The 23372-nt window shown below is 40.2% G+C and overlaps 1 protein-coding gene across 1 annotated transcript in view; it reads left to right on the forward strand.

The window, feature by feature from the left end:
- Positions 1–23372, forward strand: part of CSMD1 (CUB and Sushi multiple domains 1) — a 1361167-nt gene that overhangs the window by 1085560 nt on the left and 252235 nt on the right. Inside the window, exons 22-23 of the mRNA XM_048497567.1 lie at positions 9876–10045; positions 14575–14731. Of these exons, the coding sequence (XP_048353524.1) occupies positions 9876–10045; positions 14575–14731 (327 nt within the window). The remainder of the gene's footprint in view (positions 1–9875; positions 10046–14574; positions 14732–23372) is intronic.

Genomic DNA, 23372 nt, shown 5'->3' on the forward strand with positions numbered 1-23372 from the left:
GCTAACCCATTGATGTTGGCAGTCAAGAGTTGGCAATGAAATGCAGTTTTGGAATGATTGTTGCTTGGGAAATAATTTACACTTACATCAAATTGTGTGTGAAGACATAAATCCTCTGCTGGTTTTGACAATAAAGAAATTGCTCATATGGACATCATAATCCCAAATAATCTTTTCATACTGGCTGTAATGGGTTTTCCGGGCTGCGTGGCCATGGTCTGGTGGATCTAAGCCTTGCAGTTCTTTTTGTGATATTTAGCAAACATTGGAGTCCGGTGAGTTTCTATTTATGCTGCTTTCAGGGTCAGGAACCCACAATGGCATGCACTTCCATGTAAAGCTGCGCACCCCATTCACATGACTGGCTGCGAATGGCCCGGGATGAGGATGGGTTCATGTAACCCACCTCTCACCCAGGTTTATTGGTCCGTGTGGAAAGGGCCCAAGATAAGCTGAATGATAAAGCAAGTAAATATGGCTCCAGATCAGGTTTAAAAACAAATTCCAATCATCCATAATTTATCATATGGGGGATGGGACTAAAACAAAAGGCATATAGTAATGATTAGGAAATCTACAATGTCTTACTTCTACTAATGGATTATTTCTACTTATCTTTTTATGCATGTTGTGGGGTCCTGAATGCTTCTGAGCATCTATTTACCTCCAAACAGCATATTTAACTAGTGCTAAGATGTACATTTTCAAGACTATCGTTGGTCCTCAGAGTATTTGCCATTCGTTTTGCAGTTTATTACTTTATTTGCTTCCAAAGACTAGAGGGTTTTCCCCCTTGTTCTACCTTTCAAATAAGGTCAAAATTAGCTGCTTAATTCTCTGCTTTCAGTAGAGAGATTATTTCATTAGTTTGGTATTATTAAAGCTATTAATAGTGGTTTTAAACTGTGTTTATTGAGGCATTGTTAAACTATATGGCAAGATTATCCCAAGCATTATTTTATGTCTTGGGGGGAGGCTAAGAAAGTTCCAGTCCTGCAAACACATTCATTCATGTAAAACTCCACAAACCTATTAAATAAATGGAAACAAAACAAAACAATGATAGCTGTATTGCTGAACATTGATCTGTCTAGAAATCATATTAGGAGGCCTGGTGCAAATTTGTTACATTTTTAAATAAATTGTCAGATTTCATTTAGAAAGCAGAGTCCTGTCAGTCAATGTAGAAACATGCAAGTCTCAGATAGTGTGACTTCCAAGAACACAGGAAAATCCCATTAGTCTACATTCAGACTCCCTGGAATACCTTGAACCTCGAATTATTTCAGTATGTCAAATAATCCTGGATATTGGTTAGTAAGCAGAATATTAGCACTCTTTTCTGCTGTGCAGTAGAAGTGATCTTCTCAGCAAGGGGAGGTTCTGATGGCTTTCATCTGAGCACCTGGCAGCCTGCATCTATCTTCATCATGGCCACAAGAGAGTTTACATTTTTTTTGCTGAAAAATTTGAGGGATCTATACAGGAGAAAGACCTAGTGTGGTGTAGTGGTTAAATTGTCAGAGTAGGACCTGGGAAATCCAGATTCAAATCTCACTCAGATCAGATTCAGATTGAGAGACCTTTATTAGACATATACAACACAGGGAGAGTAAAGAGTAAATCCAGTAGAGAACAGTAAAAGTAATATGGTCAACAGACTAGGGAACATAATTCAAAACGTACAGCAAAAATTTGGCTACGATTTCCATTATTTCAGCCTCGGTATTGTTGAGCAGGAAAATCATCTTTGCATTGATAGGAAGATCCGAGAATCCAACTGAGAATCCAACCGAGGTTAAGACAAAGAAGTCTGGCCTAGGGCAGGAGAGCAAGATGTGTTCAAGGGAGTCAGTGTAAGTAGGGCAGAAAGAACAGTGTTGTTCATGCCGAGGGATGTTTAAGAACTGGCCTCGAAGTAAAGACAATGGAAAGGAATTGCATCTTGCTCTTGAAAGTGCCATCTAAGTTTATGGTTTGAGAGTTGGTTCAGATAATGGGCAACATAAAGCTTTCGGGGAATAATCCCAAAGTACAAGGGTGAACAAGTACTCTGTGCCTTGTTCAAAAGATATTGATATTCCTGCTAAAATAATTTGTTTTTTTAATTGAAGATAAACCTCATTGGCAGTGAGCATGAGCAAAGAGTCCCAGGCAAAGCCCAATGAGGAGATCTTAACCTTGATTAGTAGCCACCAGTCGGAGGTCTGGAGTTCATGCATCACTAGTTGGACCAAGCTGTGGGAATCAGAATGGAAACTGAGGCACACCCAAAATTTGAAAGTGGCAATCCACGCCCTGGTTTCCAGAAGGTGCTGTCCTGCCCCAAGGCAAAGGACTGTATAGGGGACACAGTGTGGAACTCCAAAGATTTTATATAGGAAGCTGGACTACAACTGTTCAAGCTTGGATTTCCATGCGTGGATCCATATAGGAACCCCATACATTAGATGTTGAACCACTTTCATGTTGAATACTTTCAGGGTTACTAGGATGAATCTGCCACCATTAAGGGTAAAAAACTTCAGAACAGCAGCAGAGGCACATTTGCTACCCTTCAGGGCCTTGTCTCTATGTTTAGCCCAGCCAGGCTTATGTTGGAAGACAATCCCTAAGTCCGTGGTGGCGAACCTTTGGCACTCCAGATGTTATGGACTACAATTCCCATCAGCCCCTGCCAGCATGGCCAATTGGCCATGCTGGCAGGGGCTGATGGGAATTGTAGTCCATAACATCTGGAGTGCCAAAGGTTCGCCACCACTGCCCTAAGTATTTGAATGATCTAACTTGCTCAATAACTGAGCCCTGAATAGACCAGGTCATAGGACTACGAGGGTTTGAGAAAACCATCACCTTGAATTTTGATGGATTGATTGAAAGCCGATTAGATGCACAGTAGTTGTTACATTTGAGGAGTGCATTCTTGAGGCCCATCCTTGAGTGGGACAGCAGTATTGCATCATCAGCATATAGAAGGATTGGGACAGGAACATTATCCAAATGAGGACAGTGAGAATTTATGCTATTCAGGGTCAGGGCAAGATCATTCAGGAAGAGCTTAAACAGAACAGGGCTAATACACAACCTTTCTTGACTCCCCGGGAGACAATGATGTTGAGAGTTAAGTGGCCAAAAGGATTGATTCTAATTTGACAGGTGGGTTATTTATTTTTTTTGCAGTGATATTATTAACATGAGGAGTCTGGAGTTCATTCCAAGTTTCATCAATATAGGCCACAAAAGGCCCCTGTTGATGGAATCAAATGCCCCTTTTAAGTCTATGAAGGTTGCGAAAATACTGGATTTCCCTTTCTGCACATATTTTGAGGAGATGATGATGATGATGATGATGATGATGATGATGATGATGATTAATTCGATTTGATAAACCACCCTACCCCCAGAGGGCTCAGGGCGGTGTACAACAAATAGCAACACAATAAAACAAATCGAATAGCCCCAATTAAAATATACAAAACCTTAAAACTATAAAACTATAGCAGCAGCAGTAGCCTTCAATAAATAATTAATTAATAATAGAAGATGTCTGGCACCCAGCCCCAGTGATCAAACCCTGGGAGGGGAGGGGGTTGGCAGATGGTCCAATAGATAGCCAGTGTGCAGGACAACACAAGGGGCATACTTAAAATCAGGCAATCCTCTATGGTGGACTTCCCTTTCATAGAACCAATCTGTTCAATACCAATTATCTTTTCTGCAGAGATCCAAGAAATAAGATGATTTAGTAGAAATTTGGCATTCAGTTTGCCAGAAATCGCCAAAAGGCTGATTGGTCTATAGTTAACTGGCAGATTGTGATCACCTTTTTTGAACAAGGGGAAATCTCACTCTGCTATGGAAACTTGCTGGGTGACCTTGGGCCAGTCACACATTCTCAGCCCTGACCCTGGCAAGTATTTGGATAGGAGACTTCCAAGAAACATCAGGGTTGTGACATGGAAGCAGACAATGGTACACCACCTCCAAATGTCTCTCCCCTTGAAAACAGGGTCATCAGAAGTCAGCTGTGACTTGATGGCAAAACAAACAGTGGGGGAATTAGGCTCCTACTGAGAGGTGTGCGTGGGTATAGTGCAAGATGGGACTGTTGTTTACTGAATCCAGAACACTACCGCATGGTAGTAGGCTTAATGGTGTTGTTATCAGACACTTGTGTCCTAAATAAACAGTACTTTTCACAAGTCATGCAGACTTAAAAAAATAAGTACCAGTCTTGGATTATGCAGTTGGTTTGCATAGATTCTTCTGGAATGTTTGTTACGCCATTACGTTCACATCCTACATGTGAGCTCCCAAAGGCACCTGGTGGGCCACTGCGAGTAGCAGAGAGCTGGACTAGATGGACTTTGGTCTGATCCAGCTGGCTTGTTCTTATGTTCTTATGTTCTTACGTTACTGGAGACCAGGGGTCTGCAACCTGTGGCTCTCCAGATGTTCATGGACTACAAATCTCATCAGCCCCTGCCAGCATGGCCATGCTGGCAGGGGCTGATGGGATTTGTAGTCCACGAACATCCGGAGATCCGCAGATTGCAGATCCCTGCTGTAGACACTTGTAAAAAGTGTGGGACTAAAATGTGGTAGAGGAATGACTAGGCAGACAGACCCAGAATAACATACAAACTAAATTTAGTTCATTAGTTTGTCCACTTTTTTTGATGCAATGTAGGAAATTAACATTGTTTATCCATAGGAAATTAATATTGGTTGGTCCTAATATTCATTGGATGAATCGTTATGTATTCCTAAGCAAGTGTTTGTTTGCAGGGTATTTTATTAAAAAGATAATGAAAAGGTCTCTCAAAACTGGGCAAAGGCTTTGTTCGAAATGTCAGGCATATGAAAGAGGCATCATAAAACTGCATTTCTCTCCTGACAGAACTCTTTTAATTTGAATTTCTGATATCGATCAGCTGTTCTCTATTTTGAATATAATTCTGCGCCCAGTGCTCTGTTTGACTTTTTAAAAGTGCTTTTCAGCTTATTATCTATCCAGTTTCAAGATAAAGGTGTTTCATTACTTTTCAGAAACAGTTTCAAAATTATTTAATTTCCTAATGAAATTTATTCTGCATTCTACTTCTAGTTTACAGCAGTTGGCATTTATCTCTGAGCATTATCCCCAAGCTATAGTTAGGTACGAATGAACCACAGTGGTCAGTTAAATAAAAGAGTTTTGTGTATTCAGATGATTGTATCTCACAGCTGTTTTCTTTTTCCTTTGCTGAAATATATTCTTGGTTTTAATGGAAACATTAATGTGGCTTTCTTTGTAAATCATTTCTGCATATTATCATCAGAATTCAAAGTATCCTAAAATTTCATTAAATACAATTGAAATACCATTAAATGAGCAAAACGTAGCATAGTTAATCTGAAATAATTGATAGAAAAGAAGTGAGCAGATGTCTCTAGTATAGCTGCATGCTTCTATATAACAATCACACTGTGGAGTTCTCTGGCCTGGTTTTATTCAGATTGCAGGTATGGGATCATAATCTTAATTCTCCTATGTAAAAAAGTACTCACTGAGTTTAGTAAAAGTCTAGGACTTCAGAAGACAGCTAGGCTATAGTACTTTGCACTTATGTGTTAGTTTTCTACATGTAAAGATTTGTTGACCATTCATAGATGTAATCCTTCAATCTGAAAAGGTACACAATGAACTCTACTGTGATCTGTGTGACAAAATAGTATAGCTTCAAGTCATGCATGGGTTTCTGAGGATATGTATCCTAATACTAGAACTTAGGAGCAGCCAATGAAGTTGATGATATAGGAGAGATAAGTAAACACTCCTTTACTCAACGTGTTATTACATTTTAGATTTCACTGCCAGTGGATATACTCATGACCACAGGCATATATCATTTTAAGTGGGGTTAGATTAATGGACAATAGATCCATCAATGGCGACGAACTATGGTAGTAGTGGTTGGAGACATTGTTGGGGTTGGGGGTTGGCCTCTGTGCCTTGTTGGGTGGCTCCTGAGGAAACTGGTGAAACAGGGTCTTTTTATGTTTTTATGTTCAAAGTTCTCATCCAGCTCTCATTCAGAGGCTGGGTGGGGTGCGACGCCCCGGGTGCGCTGCGTGGTGGGGGCAAGGCCAGGGCAGTCCAGGGGCATGGTGGGGCATTCCAGGCAGGGTTGGGGCGATGATGCCGCAGCATTCATTGTGAGAGAGAAAATGATAAAACATTTCCTTTTGTGTGTTGGATGCATGTAGCATTGCATATTCATGGAGGTTCACTAGATATGATGTGTAAACCTCCAACATTGTTTAAAACCAGTGTTGCTAGAAATATAATTTTATTTTTGGATTTACAAGAACTATCCCTAGAACTCTTAATTGCTGCTGAAACAATGAAATATAGGTCTAGATCATTCAAAATGGCCTATTACAAAAATTAAAGACCTGGCATTATCAAAGCCACGGACAACAATGGTGCATAGTTCTATGGTTCACATAATTTTAAAATCAATAGCTTTAAATATAAATCTAGGATTTTTGCCATTGAGAAAATAAGGAATAGAATCAGATGAACTGAGCAACTGAGCAATCATTTAATTCATACATTCTATTTTTAGCCTAAAGATTGATTCATTCATAATACTGCTCTCTTTTGCTATAAGGTTTTTATTAATCACTGTCTCTTCCACTCATAAAAAAAATTACATGAAATCCAAGGCAACAAGCCTCAATGTAGACCCCTTTTCACTCTGACTCAAGAAGAAGCAAACTGCTTTCTTTTTTACAGGGCTCGTTAAGACCACAGTATCATTTGTAACCCATTAGTAAATACCCCAGTGTGGTCCCTGTGGACTATTCTGATTATGGTTGTGGCTTTGTCCTGTTTGATCCCCATAGTCTTTTGTTTATTTTTAGTTCTCGGAAGTTTTCACACACTGTTTCTGACTTCAGAACAGATTTCCACTGGGGTTGTACATTTGTAATATGTTTATATTATTTTTTTACCCTGTCAAGAATTTTGAACATTTTCTTTGTGCCCTCTTTTGACCATAAACAGTCAGTTCCTTCCTCTGCCCCCACCTCCAGTAACTGATCTGATATACAGTACTGAATTTGACAATATAGTTTTCATTGCTGCAGTAATATTTAATATTTTAAAAAATCTTGATCACAATAACTTAAACTAAAAATGAATACTAGCTTGCAGGATAATTCTCCTTGGAGCTGTTAACTCACAGAGTATTACTTTCTAGGTTAATTCTTCAAACACATGAATTTTAGAGTCTTTATGTGACAGTTTTCCAAACAAGGGGATTGCCATTGGTTGTATGTTTTTGTTAATTCTGTAGGTCATGCTGAGTGATAATAATAAGGGAGAAACAGAAATTAAACAGTAACCTAGAATCTAAAATACAAGACAAAATGAAGTAATAAAATACGTTGGCTGTTTTAATAACATTGTCATGTGAATTCCACTGCCCTAGTCTGGCCTTTCAGTTATCTATGTAATTGAGATACCTAGCATACAGCTTTGCTTCTGAACTGGTCATAGAGTCAGTGAACTGCATTGTGAGGCTAGAGATCCACCTGGCAGGTACAGGAACTTGTTCTTCGGACACCCTTTAAACATAAAATTCTTGGCTTGGTATTTTATTTAATCCCCAGTAATAGTAAATTAAATCAGCATAATTATTCACTTAAGGGTTTTTCTGCACACTCAGCTTACTCCTGATTTTCTTGGCAGTTCATGCACAAACATTGGGTTCTTCTGCACATCTGCCCACCCTCTGGATTTTCACAATTGTAGAATCAGTGTATTTTCTTCTCCCAATGCCTTTAATAATGAAGATTTTCAAGGAAAGGTGCTTTCATAATCGATGGTGTCACAGTGCCACCCTTTTAAAAAATGGCCCTAAAATATCAATATATCACTGGAGCTTTATAACAATAGGCTAAGCAGGTCCTTTGAATTCCAGCTTTTAAAAAAATTGTCTCTATTTGAGATATGCACCATTTCCCCCCATTGTTCTTGGATTCATATTTTAAAAAACCAAAAATGTTCAAAAAAAAGGCAAAACCCTGATATCCCATATTGGATTTGATTCAGCTTTACCTAATTTTGGAGGAGGGGGTTAAAATTCGAAGCTTAAAATTTTCAGTTCTACACAGTGGTACTTCTGAAGTCCCTCAAAGCGGCTGCATTTTCCGCATGGAGGAGTCGAAAAGTGGCGCCTCCAACCCAGTGCTCTTTGCATGGTGCCAGCTGGGAAATGCTGTTTCCCAAATGCCTCACTCATTGAGAAAGGGAGGGAAACAGCATTTCTGCCCCAGTTGTGGGGGGGGGGGGACGACCTGGCGCTGCCTCGATGCAGAGGCAACAGCCTTGCAAACAGAACCCCTGGAACAGTATTTTTACCATTCCAGTGGTGCTTTTTGGCTCGTGTGGACTCCACCCAAGTCCAGCATTCAGTTTTCCTCGCCACCTCATGGACTTCAGAAGTGGGGGGTGGGTGGGGAGAATGGAATGCCACTGCCTCTGTTCTGTTGGTTCTAAAGATGGGGGAAAGGGTGAGGGTTTTAATGGTAGCAGACCAAAGCAGTTATAAAATACGTTGAAAAAATTCAGCATTTTTCAGGAACTATTTACATGGCTCAGTTAAATTACTGCAGTTTTCTTCAGCCAAAAATAAATCCAAGAAAAGCGGAAAAAGCTTGGGGGGGGGGGTATTTTCAGTTCAGGTTTCTCTGAATTCCCATCCCTAGTCTCTGCTTTTCCTTTCCTGACATAGAAGGGAAAAGACATATCTCTGAGGGAAGGACCTACAGACTTATTTATTCTTTTAAATGAGAGGTGGGATTCAGAGGACTTGCTTAACCAACTGTTATATCACTCTAGAAATATATCAATGTGTTAGGACCATTTAACAAAAAAGATAATGACGCCATTCATCTTCAAGGTACAGGGGAGGATAGAGAGTGGTTTGACCAACACAGTCCAGTCATTGAAAAGTGGACTGGGGGTGGGTAGGAGGACAAAGAAAACTGGCAGAAACATTATACATGATGAAAAAGTCTGCTCAAAATTAGCTTCCAGAAAAAGACTGGAGTAAAAGTAGTCTCAAAAGAACCAGAGAAGAATTTGGGGTGGGGGTAGGGGGACCAAAATGAAAATGAAAATATTTTATTCTGATTTATCAATATTTTGTTTGGCAGCTGCCTTTTAAATTTATTTTCTGTTTTGCCTTCAGTTTAACTATTTGTGGTCAATAAAACTTAACCCTTTTAAACAATAGTGATTACTTTATGGGATGATATCACACCTGTCTACAATTTGAGTATATAAAAACTCAGGTGCCGAGAGGTCCAAAGCTGGGAGTGCACGTGTGAAAGGCTGTATATGTGTACTTCCCCTGCCCCTGGTCTCAGTAATAGCAATAGGTGAACTGGCACTTATTTGTTGGTCAGGCTGAGTGACTCCTGATGCAATAGAATATAATGCCACAGGGACCACACATCCTGACTTTTGGGAATTCTTCTAGAAAACCTGTTGCTCTTACATTTTGTGTGCTTTTAGTTCCAGGCTCAAGAGTGATAGAAGAAAGTTTTATATTGGGGTTCAGAAAGAAGAGGAAATTCCATATGTTACTGAGGAGTCCTAAAAGAAAAGACAATCTGCACTAGATATAAGTGATTCAAAAATTCTGATCTAAAGTTACCAGAAATGGCAAATGAAATGTTGTCCTAAAGGTGCCACCCGCTGAAAAGAAATGGAATTTCATACTTCTGTACTAAAGTATTGGCAGAAGTTAGAAAATAATAATATTTTTAGAGTCTTTGAAATTGATAATGAACCCTCTGTCTGGTTTTGTTTGTTGTTTTAGCTGAATGTGGAGCAAGTGTTTCTGGAAACGAAGGAACATTGCTTTCACCAAATTTCCCTTCTAATTATGACAACAACCATGAATGCATCTATAAAATTGAAACTGAGCCTGGGAAAGGTATTCATCTGAGAGCCAGAACTTTTCAGCTGCATGAAGGGGACACTGCAAAGGTACATTTTTTTAAAAAAAATATTCCTTAAATTACCCAATTTAATATTGTACATCAATTATTCTATCTGTAGTTCTTGAAAAATAGACCTGTCGATACTCATGACAGGATCCTCACCTTTCATGCGTGTGTGAGAGAGAGCTGAGGCCAGTGTCAGTCCTTGATGAGTGACCTGAAGAATGATAGTTAAGTAAATTCACTCAAGGAAGAAACATTAGGAGACCTGCTGTTCTGATTCCAGATAATCTTTCTAATCTTTTTCTTCAAACATAGAAGCTGAACCTGATGGTATGGACTAGATCCCAATAGGTGTTCATTTCAACTCTTGTCACTCAAATGGGTGCAGGGGTAGAGCAAGGGGGAACTGCACCCGGGGCATGCCTGTGTCCTCCACCCCTGCCACACACCTGCCCGCCCCTGCACCGGAATTTTCCCTCCACACCACCGCCATGCCCTGGCCACAGGCACATGCCCGGGGTGTCACGCCCCACCCCGCCCCGTTGGCGCTACACCACTGAATGGGTGTTTGGCAGTATACTGCCATTTTTGAAAATCATGAGCCTCCTGCACTTCCTTTAGTGTAACCCATCATTCAGTTCCTTTCCTGACTTCCTGAGAGCTATGAACTCATTTTAATGAGCTAGTCAGCTTTGAGGGACTGGAAAAGTGTAATGCAGATAAAGTGATGATGGCACGACTGTTAGTGTTTGCTTTACATAGAACAAGCAAGTTAAAAAATCATCAATGACATATGCAGTATACAAAACTACACTACTGCAGATAAATAGAGAGAGAGAGAGAGAGAGAGAGAGAGAGAGAGAGGGAGAGAGAGAATAGTTTTGTGCACTGCATAATAACCCTGTGTGGGGCTCTCATACTTTCAGCACTGTGTATTACATGCTGGTTGTTTTTCTCTGTGTTATCTTATGTTTGATAGTTGAAGCCCAGTGAGGCAATTGTTATATTACATTAAACTATTTATTAAGGTCTTTTTTGACTGCAGTTTAATTTTAACAAACGTTATCATGGTTGTAATTGTAGCAGAACAATACTCTAGCATGGCTGAGAATGTTTCAGGGGTGTTCCTGGGGGGTGGGGCTAATCATAGTTAGCTTTCACTAGCATTTTGACCCAGATACACCACCGCTCGAAGTGTCATATATGCTTAAATGTAAATACATTCAAGGCTATGGAGGATCGGGTGGCCAGGTTTTTTTTCTTTTTGCCACCTTTCTACACTGCCTGAATGCCCTTTGGAAGTGGCAAAGCAGTGGTTCCATACCAGCTGCCTGAGGGATCTGGATTGGGCTGTTAGTCATTTGATAAGAATGTCTAGATTAGAAAAACACATAGATTGGGAATATTTTTTATTATTAGGACTTTTAAAAAACAAAGAGCAACATACAATAAGAAAACCAAAAACCACACTACAGGGAGGAAGCGGAAAGGATGGCTCTCAACTTCCTCTGTACTAAATGTTAACACAGCTAAAATTACTGCTTGCTCTCCAGTTACAACTATAGAATTATTCTTAATTATTATTACTAATAAGATTCACACTTTATTTTTCTCTATTATCTCTATTTCCTAGTTCTTCTATTCCTCAAATCCACAGATTATCAGTTTATTTTTCTCTGTTTTATGCATAAACTTTATCAGAAGTTTCCAATTATCACTGAATTTAGATGTTCTTTTCTCTCAAAGAATCTCTGTCAATTCCAATATCTTCACAAACCATTATTCTATTGCAGGTATTGATGAAGCTTTCCATTTTTATGCATAAAATAATCTTGCTGCCTCTGTCATGTATAAAAACCAAATTCCATATTTTCTTTCAAACTGTCTATAAAGCGCAAAAGAAAAGCCGTTGGTTTAACTTGTTTAATAGTTTTAAAAATCTGTCATGTATAAAAACAAAATTCCATGGTTTTTTCCATACTGTCCATAAGACACAAAAGAAAAGAAGAAAAGGAGGAGGAGGAGTTTGGATTTATATCTCCCCTTTCTCTCCTGTAAGGAGATTCAAAGGGGCTTACAATCTCCTTTCCCTTCCTCCCCACCCACAACAAACATCCTGTGAGGTGAGTGGGGCTGAGAGAACTCCAAAGAACTGTGACAAGCCAAAGTCACCCTGCTGGCATGTGTTGGAGTACGCTAGCTAATCTAGTTCACCAGATAAGCCTCCACAGCTCAAGTGGCAGAGCGGGGAATCAAATCCAGGACAAATACTCTGAAACATAGGTGGATTCTGCACAACAGAATATATCGTCCTGCAGATGGCTTAAAAATATCCATTTTAACATTTTGTGTTCACACAGCACAAGACAACACAAGCGTTGCCAGCCAAAACCAAGCTTTTTTCCTGCATGCTGCAAGGAGCTTTTGTCAGTTTCACAGTTGCGCCTGCCATCTTGTGTGCTGTGGCAGAGATTCGCCATGCCTCTGCCATTTGGTGAAGTGAGAGACTCTCACCCACCATTTTGTGTGCTGTAGCAGATTCTCCGTAAAGATTCCCCATGGAAGTTTCCTCTGCTTGCAGCTCATTTGCAGGCAATTTGGGTGTAAAAAGTAATTTTTGCCTAGTGATCCTGCACATGTGTTGTTTTTCCTCTTCTTACCTCAACATGGAGATTGCAATATGTGCATATTTGCGTTGCCTTTAGGAAAAATAATAATGTGCAGGATCAGTAGGCCAAACAAATTTTATTCATCTACTTTTTATAGTGAAATCGTGTGTAGATAAGTGGCAAGCAGAGGAAACCTCACGGAGAATCTGTTGCAGCACACAAAATGGTGGGTGCCAGCAGCAAAAATGAAAATAACAGGTTTGATCTGGAGAAATAAAGCTTTTCCTGCCTGCTTGTATTCACTCAGCAGGTAGGAAATGTCTTCAATCCGGTTTGGGGGGAGAAGATCGCTGGTTTAGTGATTTTTGAAAAACCTGGGATGAGAGAAATAAAATGAGCCAAAGATGTTTTGAGGATGAGAGTTGTGCGAAGTTCTTCACCAAAACACTTTTTATAACATCCTCAAGACTTTATATTTATGCTGTGCAAAATCCACCATACATTCATACGGTATACTCAGTGCTTCCTTCTAGCATTAGGTGGTTTGGATCTATGTAGCTTAGTAAGATGCTTGTAGCTACAAGTGTAGTCTGTGATATTCTTGGAATACCATACGTCCTCTTAGGTAGACACTTCTTTGTCTATCATACATTTTTTAAAAGATAAAATTTTCATTTATTGTGTTAAATTTAAAAATCTTGCCACATTGTTTAAAACAAATATTTGTTTTATTACACACTCTGAAACATTGACTGATCATTAAAATGTTTACCCCTAAAAACAGACTATTATTCATAAGTCCATGCTTTGTTAGTTAAAGCAATGTTCATCTAACTTTCTTACCATATTGGAGGAAAGAATTCCAGTAACTGTTAAATTGTACACAATTGCTTCTGTTTAATTTCTACCATATAAGAACTCAAAAATACACACGGTCTTAACAGTATGATCCAAAGTGAATTCCATGGGCTTGGAATGGTGTAACGTTGCTTTGGATGGTATTGTAAAGTAATAAAATAACAGACTGCTTACCTATCTGAAATAAGAACCTGACTCACCAACACTCAGTGTTATAGTCACTGTTTAATCCTAAACAGAGGTACACCCTTCTGGGTCAATTGAAACCACTGGGCTTAGAAGTATGTAACACTGCTTAGCATTGAACTGTTTGAGAGAGATGGGACATTTTGAAGTAACAGTCATGAAAATGTTTACATTAGTGGAACATCCAGGTCATTGTGAACTTGTTTCTTTTATTCGTTCCCACTGTTACAGCTTGTTAAAATACACACTCACACCCATATTTCCTGTGTTACTGAACCCGTTTCAAACGCATGTCAAAAATGAACAGTAATAAAAGTTTCCCAGCTCAATATTGTATACTAAAGATAAACCTGTGTGCCCTTTGTTTGAAAGCAGAAGCTCACTTCTCTCTAAAGTGGTATCAAACAATATTATTCTTTTTATTAAAAATGATTTGAAGACAAAATTCACCTCAGGCTCTGAATCTGAAATAAAAGGTGACAGACTAGCTTCACCACTTCAGTCCTACTTTTTAATTCATTTAGTCAGGAGTGAGCAGAGCAGTAGAGGTTATTTTTGCCCCCTTATCAGTGTTTTTGGAAGAGGCACCTTGACAGAAATGTCACAAACCTTTTCAGCCTTCATGATGTGGATTATTGGGGAGGTGGAGGTGAAACCATAAACTGCCTAAGCACACAGCCATGAATAAATATTAATTGTTACTTTATATAAGCTTCACAAAACTTGTTTTAATGGCAACAAGATAGTTTATGAATGCCTTTCACATGAGTTTTCATACCCACAGCATTATTCTATTCTAAATAGAAGTTTAGGTGGTCTGGAAATGTGGCACTTATATAAATATGTCTTTGAAACAGTTCTAAAAAAGAATTAAGGTCTATTTTAATGTAAAAAGCCAAATGTGATTATATTTTGACAGGTATATGATGGAAAAGACAGCTCATCACGTCTCCTAGGGACTTTTACAAAAAGTGAATTGATGGGGATTGTTCTCAATAGCACATCTAACCACTTATGGATAGAATTTAATACCAATGGATCAGATACAGATCAAGGATTTCAGCTTACATATACGAGTAAGTAGCCCTTATGGCAATAGCTGTTTTGGTGGAGACGAAGATGAAAGTGTGTGGGGGTGGGGTGGGGGGAGGGTTATTTAATCTTACGGATTAGTTCTTGCTACCTACTGTGTTTATGAGATTGAATTTTAATTCCTTTTATTGGAATTCAGATGTACAGTTTAAAAGCAATACTTTCGAGTTCATCACATTACTTTGTGAGCACTCTGGTAAGGATAAATAAAGGAAACCGAGAAACAGTAGCCCTGGATTGAGTATATTAGTTACATCTTATAGTTGGATCTTACACAATTGGATGTTCAGGTGCTAACAAAGCATCATTCATCGCTTTGGCAGTTGCATTACAGGAAGAAAGATTGATCAGTCTTCTTTGTTGAGAAAGAAATATATGATGTACAAGTAAACGTTGTTATTTGTATTGTCGAAGGCTTTCACGGCTAGAATTGCTGGGGTGTTGTATGGTTTCTGGGCTGTATGGCCGTGTTCTAGCAGCATTTTCTCCTGACGTTTCACCTGCATCTGTAACTGGCATCTTCAGAGGATCTGATGGTAGGGTTACCATCAGATCCTCTGAAGATGCCAGCCACAGATGCAGGCAAAATATCAGGAGAAAATGCTACTAGAACACGGCCATACAGCCCAGAAACCACACAACACCCCATTGTTATTAGTGCTCCACTTCTCAAAGTGATGTGATGTGACTTTCCAGGGACCAGCAATTGTCTGGGTTGGTTTCCCTTTGAAGGAGAAAGCACTGGAGGTTTATTTCATTTTGTAGTATTTGATCTATCTACAAATATGCCGGTAGAACACAGCTGAAGGCAAAGAGGAACTCCCGCATGGCACTGGATCTGCTTTCCCATTTCAGATCTCCAGAGAGAGAGATAGCTGGCAGACCACAAGTGTTTTCCCCAACTCCAGTAGTGACAGACATAGCAAAAGATTATTACATAATTAGTAGGAGCACGAGTATTAAAAATACCTTAACAACATTGATATGGGGTAGATATCTTACTATTTGGGTGCTGTGTGGTTTCCGGACTGTATGGCCGTGTTCTAGCAGCATTCTCTCCTGATCCTTCGCCTGCATCTGTGGCTGGCATCTTCATAGGATCAGAGATCAGAGATCCTCTGAAGATGCCAGCCACAGATGCAGGCGAAACGTCAGGAGAGAATGCTGCTAGAACACGGCCATACAGCCCGGAAACCACACAGCACCCAAATGATTCCGGCCGTGAAAGCCTTCGACAATATATCTTACTATTATTTGCATAGTTTGGGTAGAAAAGCAATACTATTGGGCAGAACATACCATTGCTTAGAGTGTTTAATTAGAAATCTTTGAACATAAAATGTCATATAAAATTGTGCTTACAAAATTTCAGTTAATATATTAGTGGATTATATTGTACTGAGCGACGCACATGTACGTTTTAGTGCCATGGTCTATTGTAAAGAATATGCTGATCCTGTAGCAAAACTAACAAGCTTCCATGTTTTGTATTCCCTATACCCTCAATTGTAGAAACAAAGGATTAGATCCAATTACCTTTTCCATTGTAATAAAGGGAGGAGGGGGTGCCCTTTGACCAACAAAAGAACTCTGTTGGTGACCATAAGACTTCCATGGACAAAAGCCATCTGAGGCAGGGGCTGTAATAAGCAGGGGAACTGAGTTTGAGCAAAATTAATGCTAGCCCATTTGCCAAGTAGAAATAGCGTGACCACTGTTGAACTGTGTAAATAAGTTTTCTACTCAAGTTTTCTTCTCAGAATTGTATATAATTAAGGTAGATGATAAAACTAGTAAGAAGCAATGTGTAACATATAAAATAAGTGGTTTTATTAAGGACATTGTGGGAAATAGCCATTACAGTATGCTGAGTATGCTAGTTGACAACCTAAAAGTTCAAAAGGAACATTTAAAATGTATTTTACTTAATTCCAGGTTCACTGTTTTTTCAGATCAGAAGTGGAAAACAGATTGTGAGCCCAACCAGTAGCTGTTTGGCACCAAGAGGCTAATTGTTCTGTTCCCCAAGTAAAACAGTCTTTGCCCTGTATTTGGCCAGAACAGAGTGGGAGATTCGCAAGCAAGGTGTAAAAGTTTTTAAAAAATAGTTTATTGCTTAGAAGAATTGAGACCCTAGCTCCTCCCAGGGTCTGACTAAAATAAAGTACTTGCTTGACTGGAACAACTTGAAGCTTGAGACTTCGATTCTTTGTAGACTTCTTCCAAGAAAATCCACTTTGTCTGTGCTTTCTCTTGATTCCTTCAGTGTCCTTTATCTGGATTCTTCATTCTGTTAACACCTTAAACTGAATGCTCTCTATACACTATAGACTATACACCATAGATGTAAGAGATATTGCAGCCTTCCAACTCCACTGGCACCTTAGACTAACTGAGATAAACATGGGGACTACTGGGTAATGAAAGGAAGACTGCCTCTAGGGGGATTTCTTAAAGGGACAGGGTCTAACTACGGGCGTTTCCCCACTCACCACAATCCCCCCTATGCCGCGTGCTGAGGGGGCGCGACAGCAGCAGCGTCGGGGCGGCTGCGCTCTCGCTGCCCCTGTCATGTGAAGTGCCGGGGGACCAGACTGTACTTGAGGAGAGTAGCGCGGGGCTTAAGGTAAGTGGGGAAAGGCCCTACAGTTCCCTCCCTTAGAACACTATACAAAAGAACTAAACCCATTGTAACTATAGAGGCTACTGATGCTTAATAAAGAAAATAATAAGAGCTTATCTGGGGGCATAACACCAATTGTAACAGAATCTAAAGCTGACTCCAGCCAACACTTCATCAGCTGGGAGCCAGATTTTGATGCTGTGTTGGGAACACTTTGTTGGATCCTAGTGCTGCTGTAACCCAGAAAAATTTGCAAGGGAGGGAATGAGAAGCTGACTTGCAGCTGATCGGAATTCTGCTCCTCCACCCCCCAATAAAACTTTGTTGGGAAACATCTGAGATATAGCTTCCAATGTCCAATTTTTGCTGTGCCACAAATCCTTTCCCAAAGTGTTTCCGGGAGGGGGGGGGTGTAGTTTAGAAACCACAATTAACTCAGCTAGAAGTTGGTTTCTAATCTATCCCCTGTGTTCTAGGAAGGCTGAAATGCGACAAAGTTAGAGATCTGAAACCTTTAATTCTCACTTTGCTGTGTTTCATTCTTCTCAAAATATAGCAATTGTGGGGAGGGGATCAGAAGCCCGCTCCCACTTGATCTCCTGATCTTCCCCTTCTCCATAAATAAGCTTTGCTTTGTCCCAGCAAGACTAGCAAGCAGCAAAGTTTTAGTGTTAGAGACCAGAAGCTGGATGTCAGATGATTGAGTGTTGCTGGCTGGATCATCTGGGTCAGCTGCTGATTCTTTGCCTCCCCCAAAGAGAAATATTGTTGCCTCCTAGCAAGCCTTGGATCTAGCCATGTTTTCCAGGAGGAAGATTGGGAGCTGGATCATCTGAGTCAGCTGCTGAACAGTCCTGGTCAGCAACTATTTTCATTGCTCTGGCTGAGCTGAACAAATCTGTGTTTGCCTTTTGATCCAACCATGAGTGTTGAACATTGAATGACTAGATGCCAAATAGGCTCGCTGTGAAATTTGGTTAGTTTCCATTTTGATTTCTTCAACCAACCATGTTTAATACAGTTGACTGTAACCAGGATCTCCTTTGAAATCCTAGTTTGTCACTGCCACTTGGCATCTGAACCTCCGTTCCCTGCAGCAGTGCTACTGAACAAGCCAAGATAAAGTCAGGATTCTAGCATTTGCATAAAATGATTAATCAGAGTTATTACAAAAGCTATCCTGAGCAGTTCTACTTAGATCTGTCTGATAGTGTTCTTAGGATGGATCTGTGTAAACCAGAATTCATAAAACACGATGTAACTCATTGGGAATTATGTTTTGTGACCCTCTATTAATCAGGGTTGGTGCGGCGGCAGCATTTGGATCTCACATTAAACTAAATTATAAGCAAACCACAATCTATCAATGTTGAATTACCGTATTTGTTGTACTGAATTTAAAACTAAAGGTTTAGTACCCCAATGCTCTAGTACAAATTCTGATTTTTCCCTATGGTAACGTACAGTGCCATTTTAAGCAAAATTATGTATTAATCAGCCAACATAGACTTGTATCATTTTGGGCTGCCTTGTAAATTGCCATCTTGACTGATAGTCACTTTCTCTCAATCTAGCATACTCCCAAGGTTGTTGTAAGGATAAAATAGAGAGGAGAACCGGGGATGCTGCCTTTAGCTGGATGTAGTAGGGAAAGAACTAAAAGAAGACAAATATAAATGGCAAGGGTTAATATTTAATGGAGTGCTCAAAGGCATGACCTCATACAGTGGAAGATAGACCCATTCCAACTATTTTGAGATGCGTGGCATCTTTCCTCTCTTCCATTGTGACAGATGGTGAAGGACATTTTGGAGTGTAACTGTACCACCAGTGTTGTGTAGTTGTTAATAGTGGTAGACTCCAATCTGAAGAACCGGGTTTGTTTCCTCACTCCTATATATGAAGCCTTCTAGGTGACCTTCGGCTTGTCACAGTTCTCTCATAACACTCTCATCCCCACCTATCTCATAAGGTGCCTGTTGTGGGGAGAAGAAGGGAAGGAGTTTGTAAGCCACTTTGATACTTCTTACAGTTGAGAGTAGTGAGGTATAAATCCAAAGTCCTCTCCTCCTCTTCTTCCTCTTTTTCTTCTTTCGACTTTCTGGACAATGCAACATACCACTGGAATGTCATTAAAGAACATCTATGCAGAACTTTTTGAAAGAGGGTTATACAGATTGTCCTCATTTAGTTTTTTTCTATTAATGATTGCCCAGACCTAGATAGCCCAGGCTAGGCTAATTTCATCAGAACTCAGAAGCTAAGCAGGGTCAGTGCTAATTAACACTTGAATGGGTGATCACTAAAAAGAAGTCTAGGGTTGCTATGTAAAGGTAAGCTATAGAAGACTACCTCTGATTGCCTTTTGTCTTGGCAGTCCTACAAGGTTGCCATAAGTTGGTTGCAACTTGATGGAACTTTCTGCCACCAGTAAGAAATATATCTTTATTTCAGCTTCTTGACTGAGGAATCTATAATATCTTGGGTAGCTTTGGTATACATTTTTGGTTTGAAGCTATTCTCTCACAACCTGACAACCTGTACAAAAATTCTGCTTCATAACTCTCATTGGCAGTAGCTTGATTACTTTAGAGTACATTCAATATTTCATGATTTTATAGTTGAGAGAAAGGTACACTTATGTCCAGTTTTTTTCACTTTGGCAATAATTTCGTAAGTTTAAAATTGGTGTGCACTATGCTGCAGCTTTCTGGGTCGTGTGGAAACATTTTCCCATACTGGGGTGTATTTTGATTCAAAGCTTTGAATGAGAACCGTGCAAATGTTATCAAATGTATTTGCACCTAAAGTATATGTAAAATTTAATCATTGTAAGATGTACATGTAGCCTCCTACCCGAAGAAAGATTATAGAACATACCTAATTAATCATCATTATTCGTTTCTTTTTCATACCATGCAAAAATAAGCTACAGATGCATCTCTACTGAAGTTTTTTAGGGAGAAATCACCTTGGATTTCTTTTAAAAAGTGTATTAATCATATTGCTTGCTTCCCCCATCCCTTTTTAAAAGATAGAAACAAAAAACCAAAACGCATTCCAAAAAATACCACCAAAAATCGAAGAGGTATCGCTATGTAAGTGTGAAAAAGACCCAGATTAGTTTAGCAAAAATGCTATGCTTTAACCATTCGTTGTTTAAATCAAACCAAGACAAGACATTATTACTACTGCAATTGCAATTTTTATAATTTCTTGGGTACCCCTCCCCCCCCCTAAAAAGTTGACTTGCTGTGACATCTGTAGCTGCTGTGGAGAAAAGACGATCCAGCCTCAGACATCCCCACAGTTGGTCCGGTCTTTAAAGTTCTCAAACCAGCTGGAAAGCGTTGTCACTGCAACATAAGGTGCTAATATTCTCTGCTGGGATAAAGTGAGAATTGCCTCTTGAGCTAAGTGGAAGGCACTATAGGAGAGGTAACAGAAGGGCATTGCCATTATCTTCATTTATAATTGTGCAGTCCATGCAGTTAGGATTTCCAGCCTGCTGGTGGGCCCTGGAGGTCTTCCAGAATTACAATTGATCCCCAAACTATAGAGATTAGTTCCTGGGCTGCTTTGGAGGGTACACTTTACAGCATTCTATCCCATTGATGTCCCTCCCAAAGCTCCAAAGCTCTAGGTAATTCCAGTTGTCATGGGGGTGGTCTCAAAGTGTACCTTTGGACCCAGAGGCTCTCATGGGGTAACAAAGCTGCTGCAAGAGTATACTCTGGTATAGTGCAGAGGCAGCATGTTTGAATGTATGCGTATCCAGTTGTGGAAGAAATCATAAAGATTGGACCTTTAGCATTTAAATGTGTTTGCAGGGTGGTACAACTAAATTAGCAGCAGCAGGTTGGATTCCTTTAGTGTGTGGAAAAGGGTAAGTGTGAAAAATCAGGTAGGTTCTTTTGCAAGTGCTTGAAGAAAGGGACATGGTTGCAATGACAGCCAGTGGAAATGAAGCTTAAGATGCATCAGTGCTTTGGCTTCAGTCTCCTCTGCCGTACAAAACAGGGTATAAACCTGTTTAGGAGGTGATGGGAAGGTCAGAGGGTGCTGAAACCAGCAGTTATGAAGGCAAATCAGGACTGAGTGATTGCCTGCAAGATGGATCTTAGCTTCACATAGCAACTCTAGTTAAAATTAATGTGCTGTGTCTCACAAAAAAAAAGAGCCTACAAGTATTTTGAAAATGCCTTGATGAACTGGATTTGTTACCTTCCCTGTTTAAATCTACACACATACACAAGCATTATGAGCTAAGTTGAACTCATAATGCTGTGACTTTGAAGCAAGTAAGAATTGTCATACATCTGAACTATGCAATAGTATTGCTCAGCTGTATACGTATGTGCAGGCCCATTTTTGCGAAATGCCAGCCTTCTATCACAAATATTGAGAGGCATGTGACATGTACTGGAGCTGAATGCTATTAAGGTGTACTAAATAAGATGGAAAATGGGTTTTTTTAAAAAAAAAAAAAGTAGCTGGGCTTTTCTTTTAAAGATGTGTGTCTGTTTAAAGTTCCATCATGTTTCACGGCAAGTGAGAAGCATAGGTGGTTTGCCAGTGCTTTCCTCTGCAAAATCTTCCTTGGTGGTCTCCCTTCCAAGTACTGACCCTTCATCTTCATGGTCTTATGTGCAGTCCCACATGGGGCTGCACATGCACAGACCTACTGCAGAGAAGAGTATCAAGATTTTCTTCAGGCATTCCTGTAGCAACACAGTGCCCCCCCCTCCCCCGGAGTAGTAGGCAGGAAGAGTTTTCAACAAAATGGTCACAAGGTTGGAGTGGGAGAGAGCAACCCCCTCCATTCTCTTTGTGATGCTGGATTGAGGGGAGCGGTGTTCCTGCTTTTCTGTTGACCGTCCTAGTTACTTGTCAGCTAAAACCAACAAGGAGAAAAAAGGCCCAGCTCTTTTCAAAAAGTTCTCCAAATGTGGGATGAAGAATGATGGTCATACAAACTGTCTTCGTTTCCTCGATGAGAGGCATATCCTGACTACATGCAAGGGCTGTGCCCTGCTTTCTCAGAAGGGTCTCCTTGTTCAGGCGTCAAGGGTCAGATCTGTTTTATATGAGCACTCATCGGTGCCAGATAATTCCTTTCATACTGGGAGTAAGTTCTTGGTTACTTTGTAGAATTGTAAGAGTTGGTTACTTTCTAGAATTGGAGTTGGTCCCTTCCTACTTGGAATCAAAGTACATGAGTTGTGACCCCCCCACACACACACATACACCTGAACTGTTTGCAGGAGGTTGACTTGCTTCTACACAAGGGTGCCATTTCAGAGATTCCCTCCTGCCAAGACAAAATTGGGCTGTATTGAAGATATTTTAGATCAATAAGGAAGTGAGCAGCAAGCACCCTATTTTGGCCCTTTGCCCTCGCAATTAGCCCCTGAAGCTATGTAAACTGAGGATGTTAACACTCATGGACATCCTGCCCCTTTCCTGGTTTGCAATCATCAACTTGTGAGATGCATATTTCCACATCTTTATACATCCTGACTGTTGGCAATACTCCAGATTCTGGTGTGTTGATAAATTACACGGTATTGCCTTTGGGCCTTGTGAAAGCACTGCTCCTGTGGCAGCATATTCCAAACACCAATCACACGTTGCGTGAAGAAGTGTTTCCTTTTATTAGTCCTAATTCTTCCCCCCAGCATTTTCAATGTATGCCCCCTGGTTCTAGTATTGTGAGAAAGAGAGAAAAAGTGACTTCTCAAGGGAACTTGTGCACAGTGGCAGTTGGAGAATTGAGGGGGTTGCTCTCTCTCCCACCAACCTCTTAACCATTTCTGTGGAAAAACTTCCTCCCTACAGTTCTGAGGGGGAGGGAGCACTCTGCTGCTACAGGAATGCCTAAAGGAAAGCTTGCTACACTTCTCTGTGGCAGGCCTGCGCTTATGCAGTCCCTTGTGTGCCTGCACAAAACAGCAGTCTACGAACAGTTGCAGGTAAGTACAACGTTGTTTTGCTTAGCTTTC

This window comes from Sphaerodactylus townsendi, linkage group LG01 (genome assembly GCF_021028975.2).
Source record: "Sphaerodactylus townsendi isolate TG3544 linkage group LG01, MPM_Stown_v2.3, whole genome shotgun sequence".
NCBI classification, from domain to species: domain Eukaryota; kingdom Metazoa; phylum Chordata; class Lepidosauria; order Squamata; family Sphaerodactylidae; genus Sphaerodactylus; species Sphaerodactylus townsendi.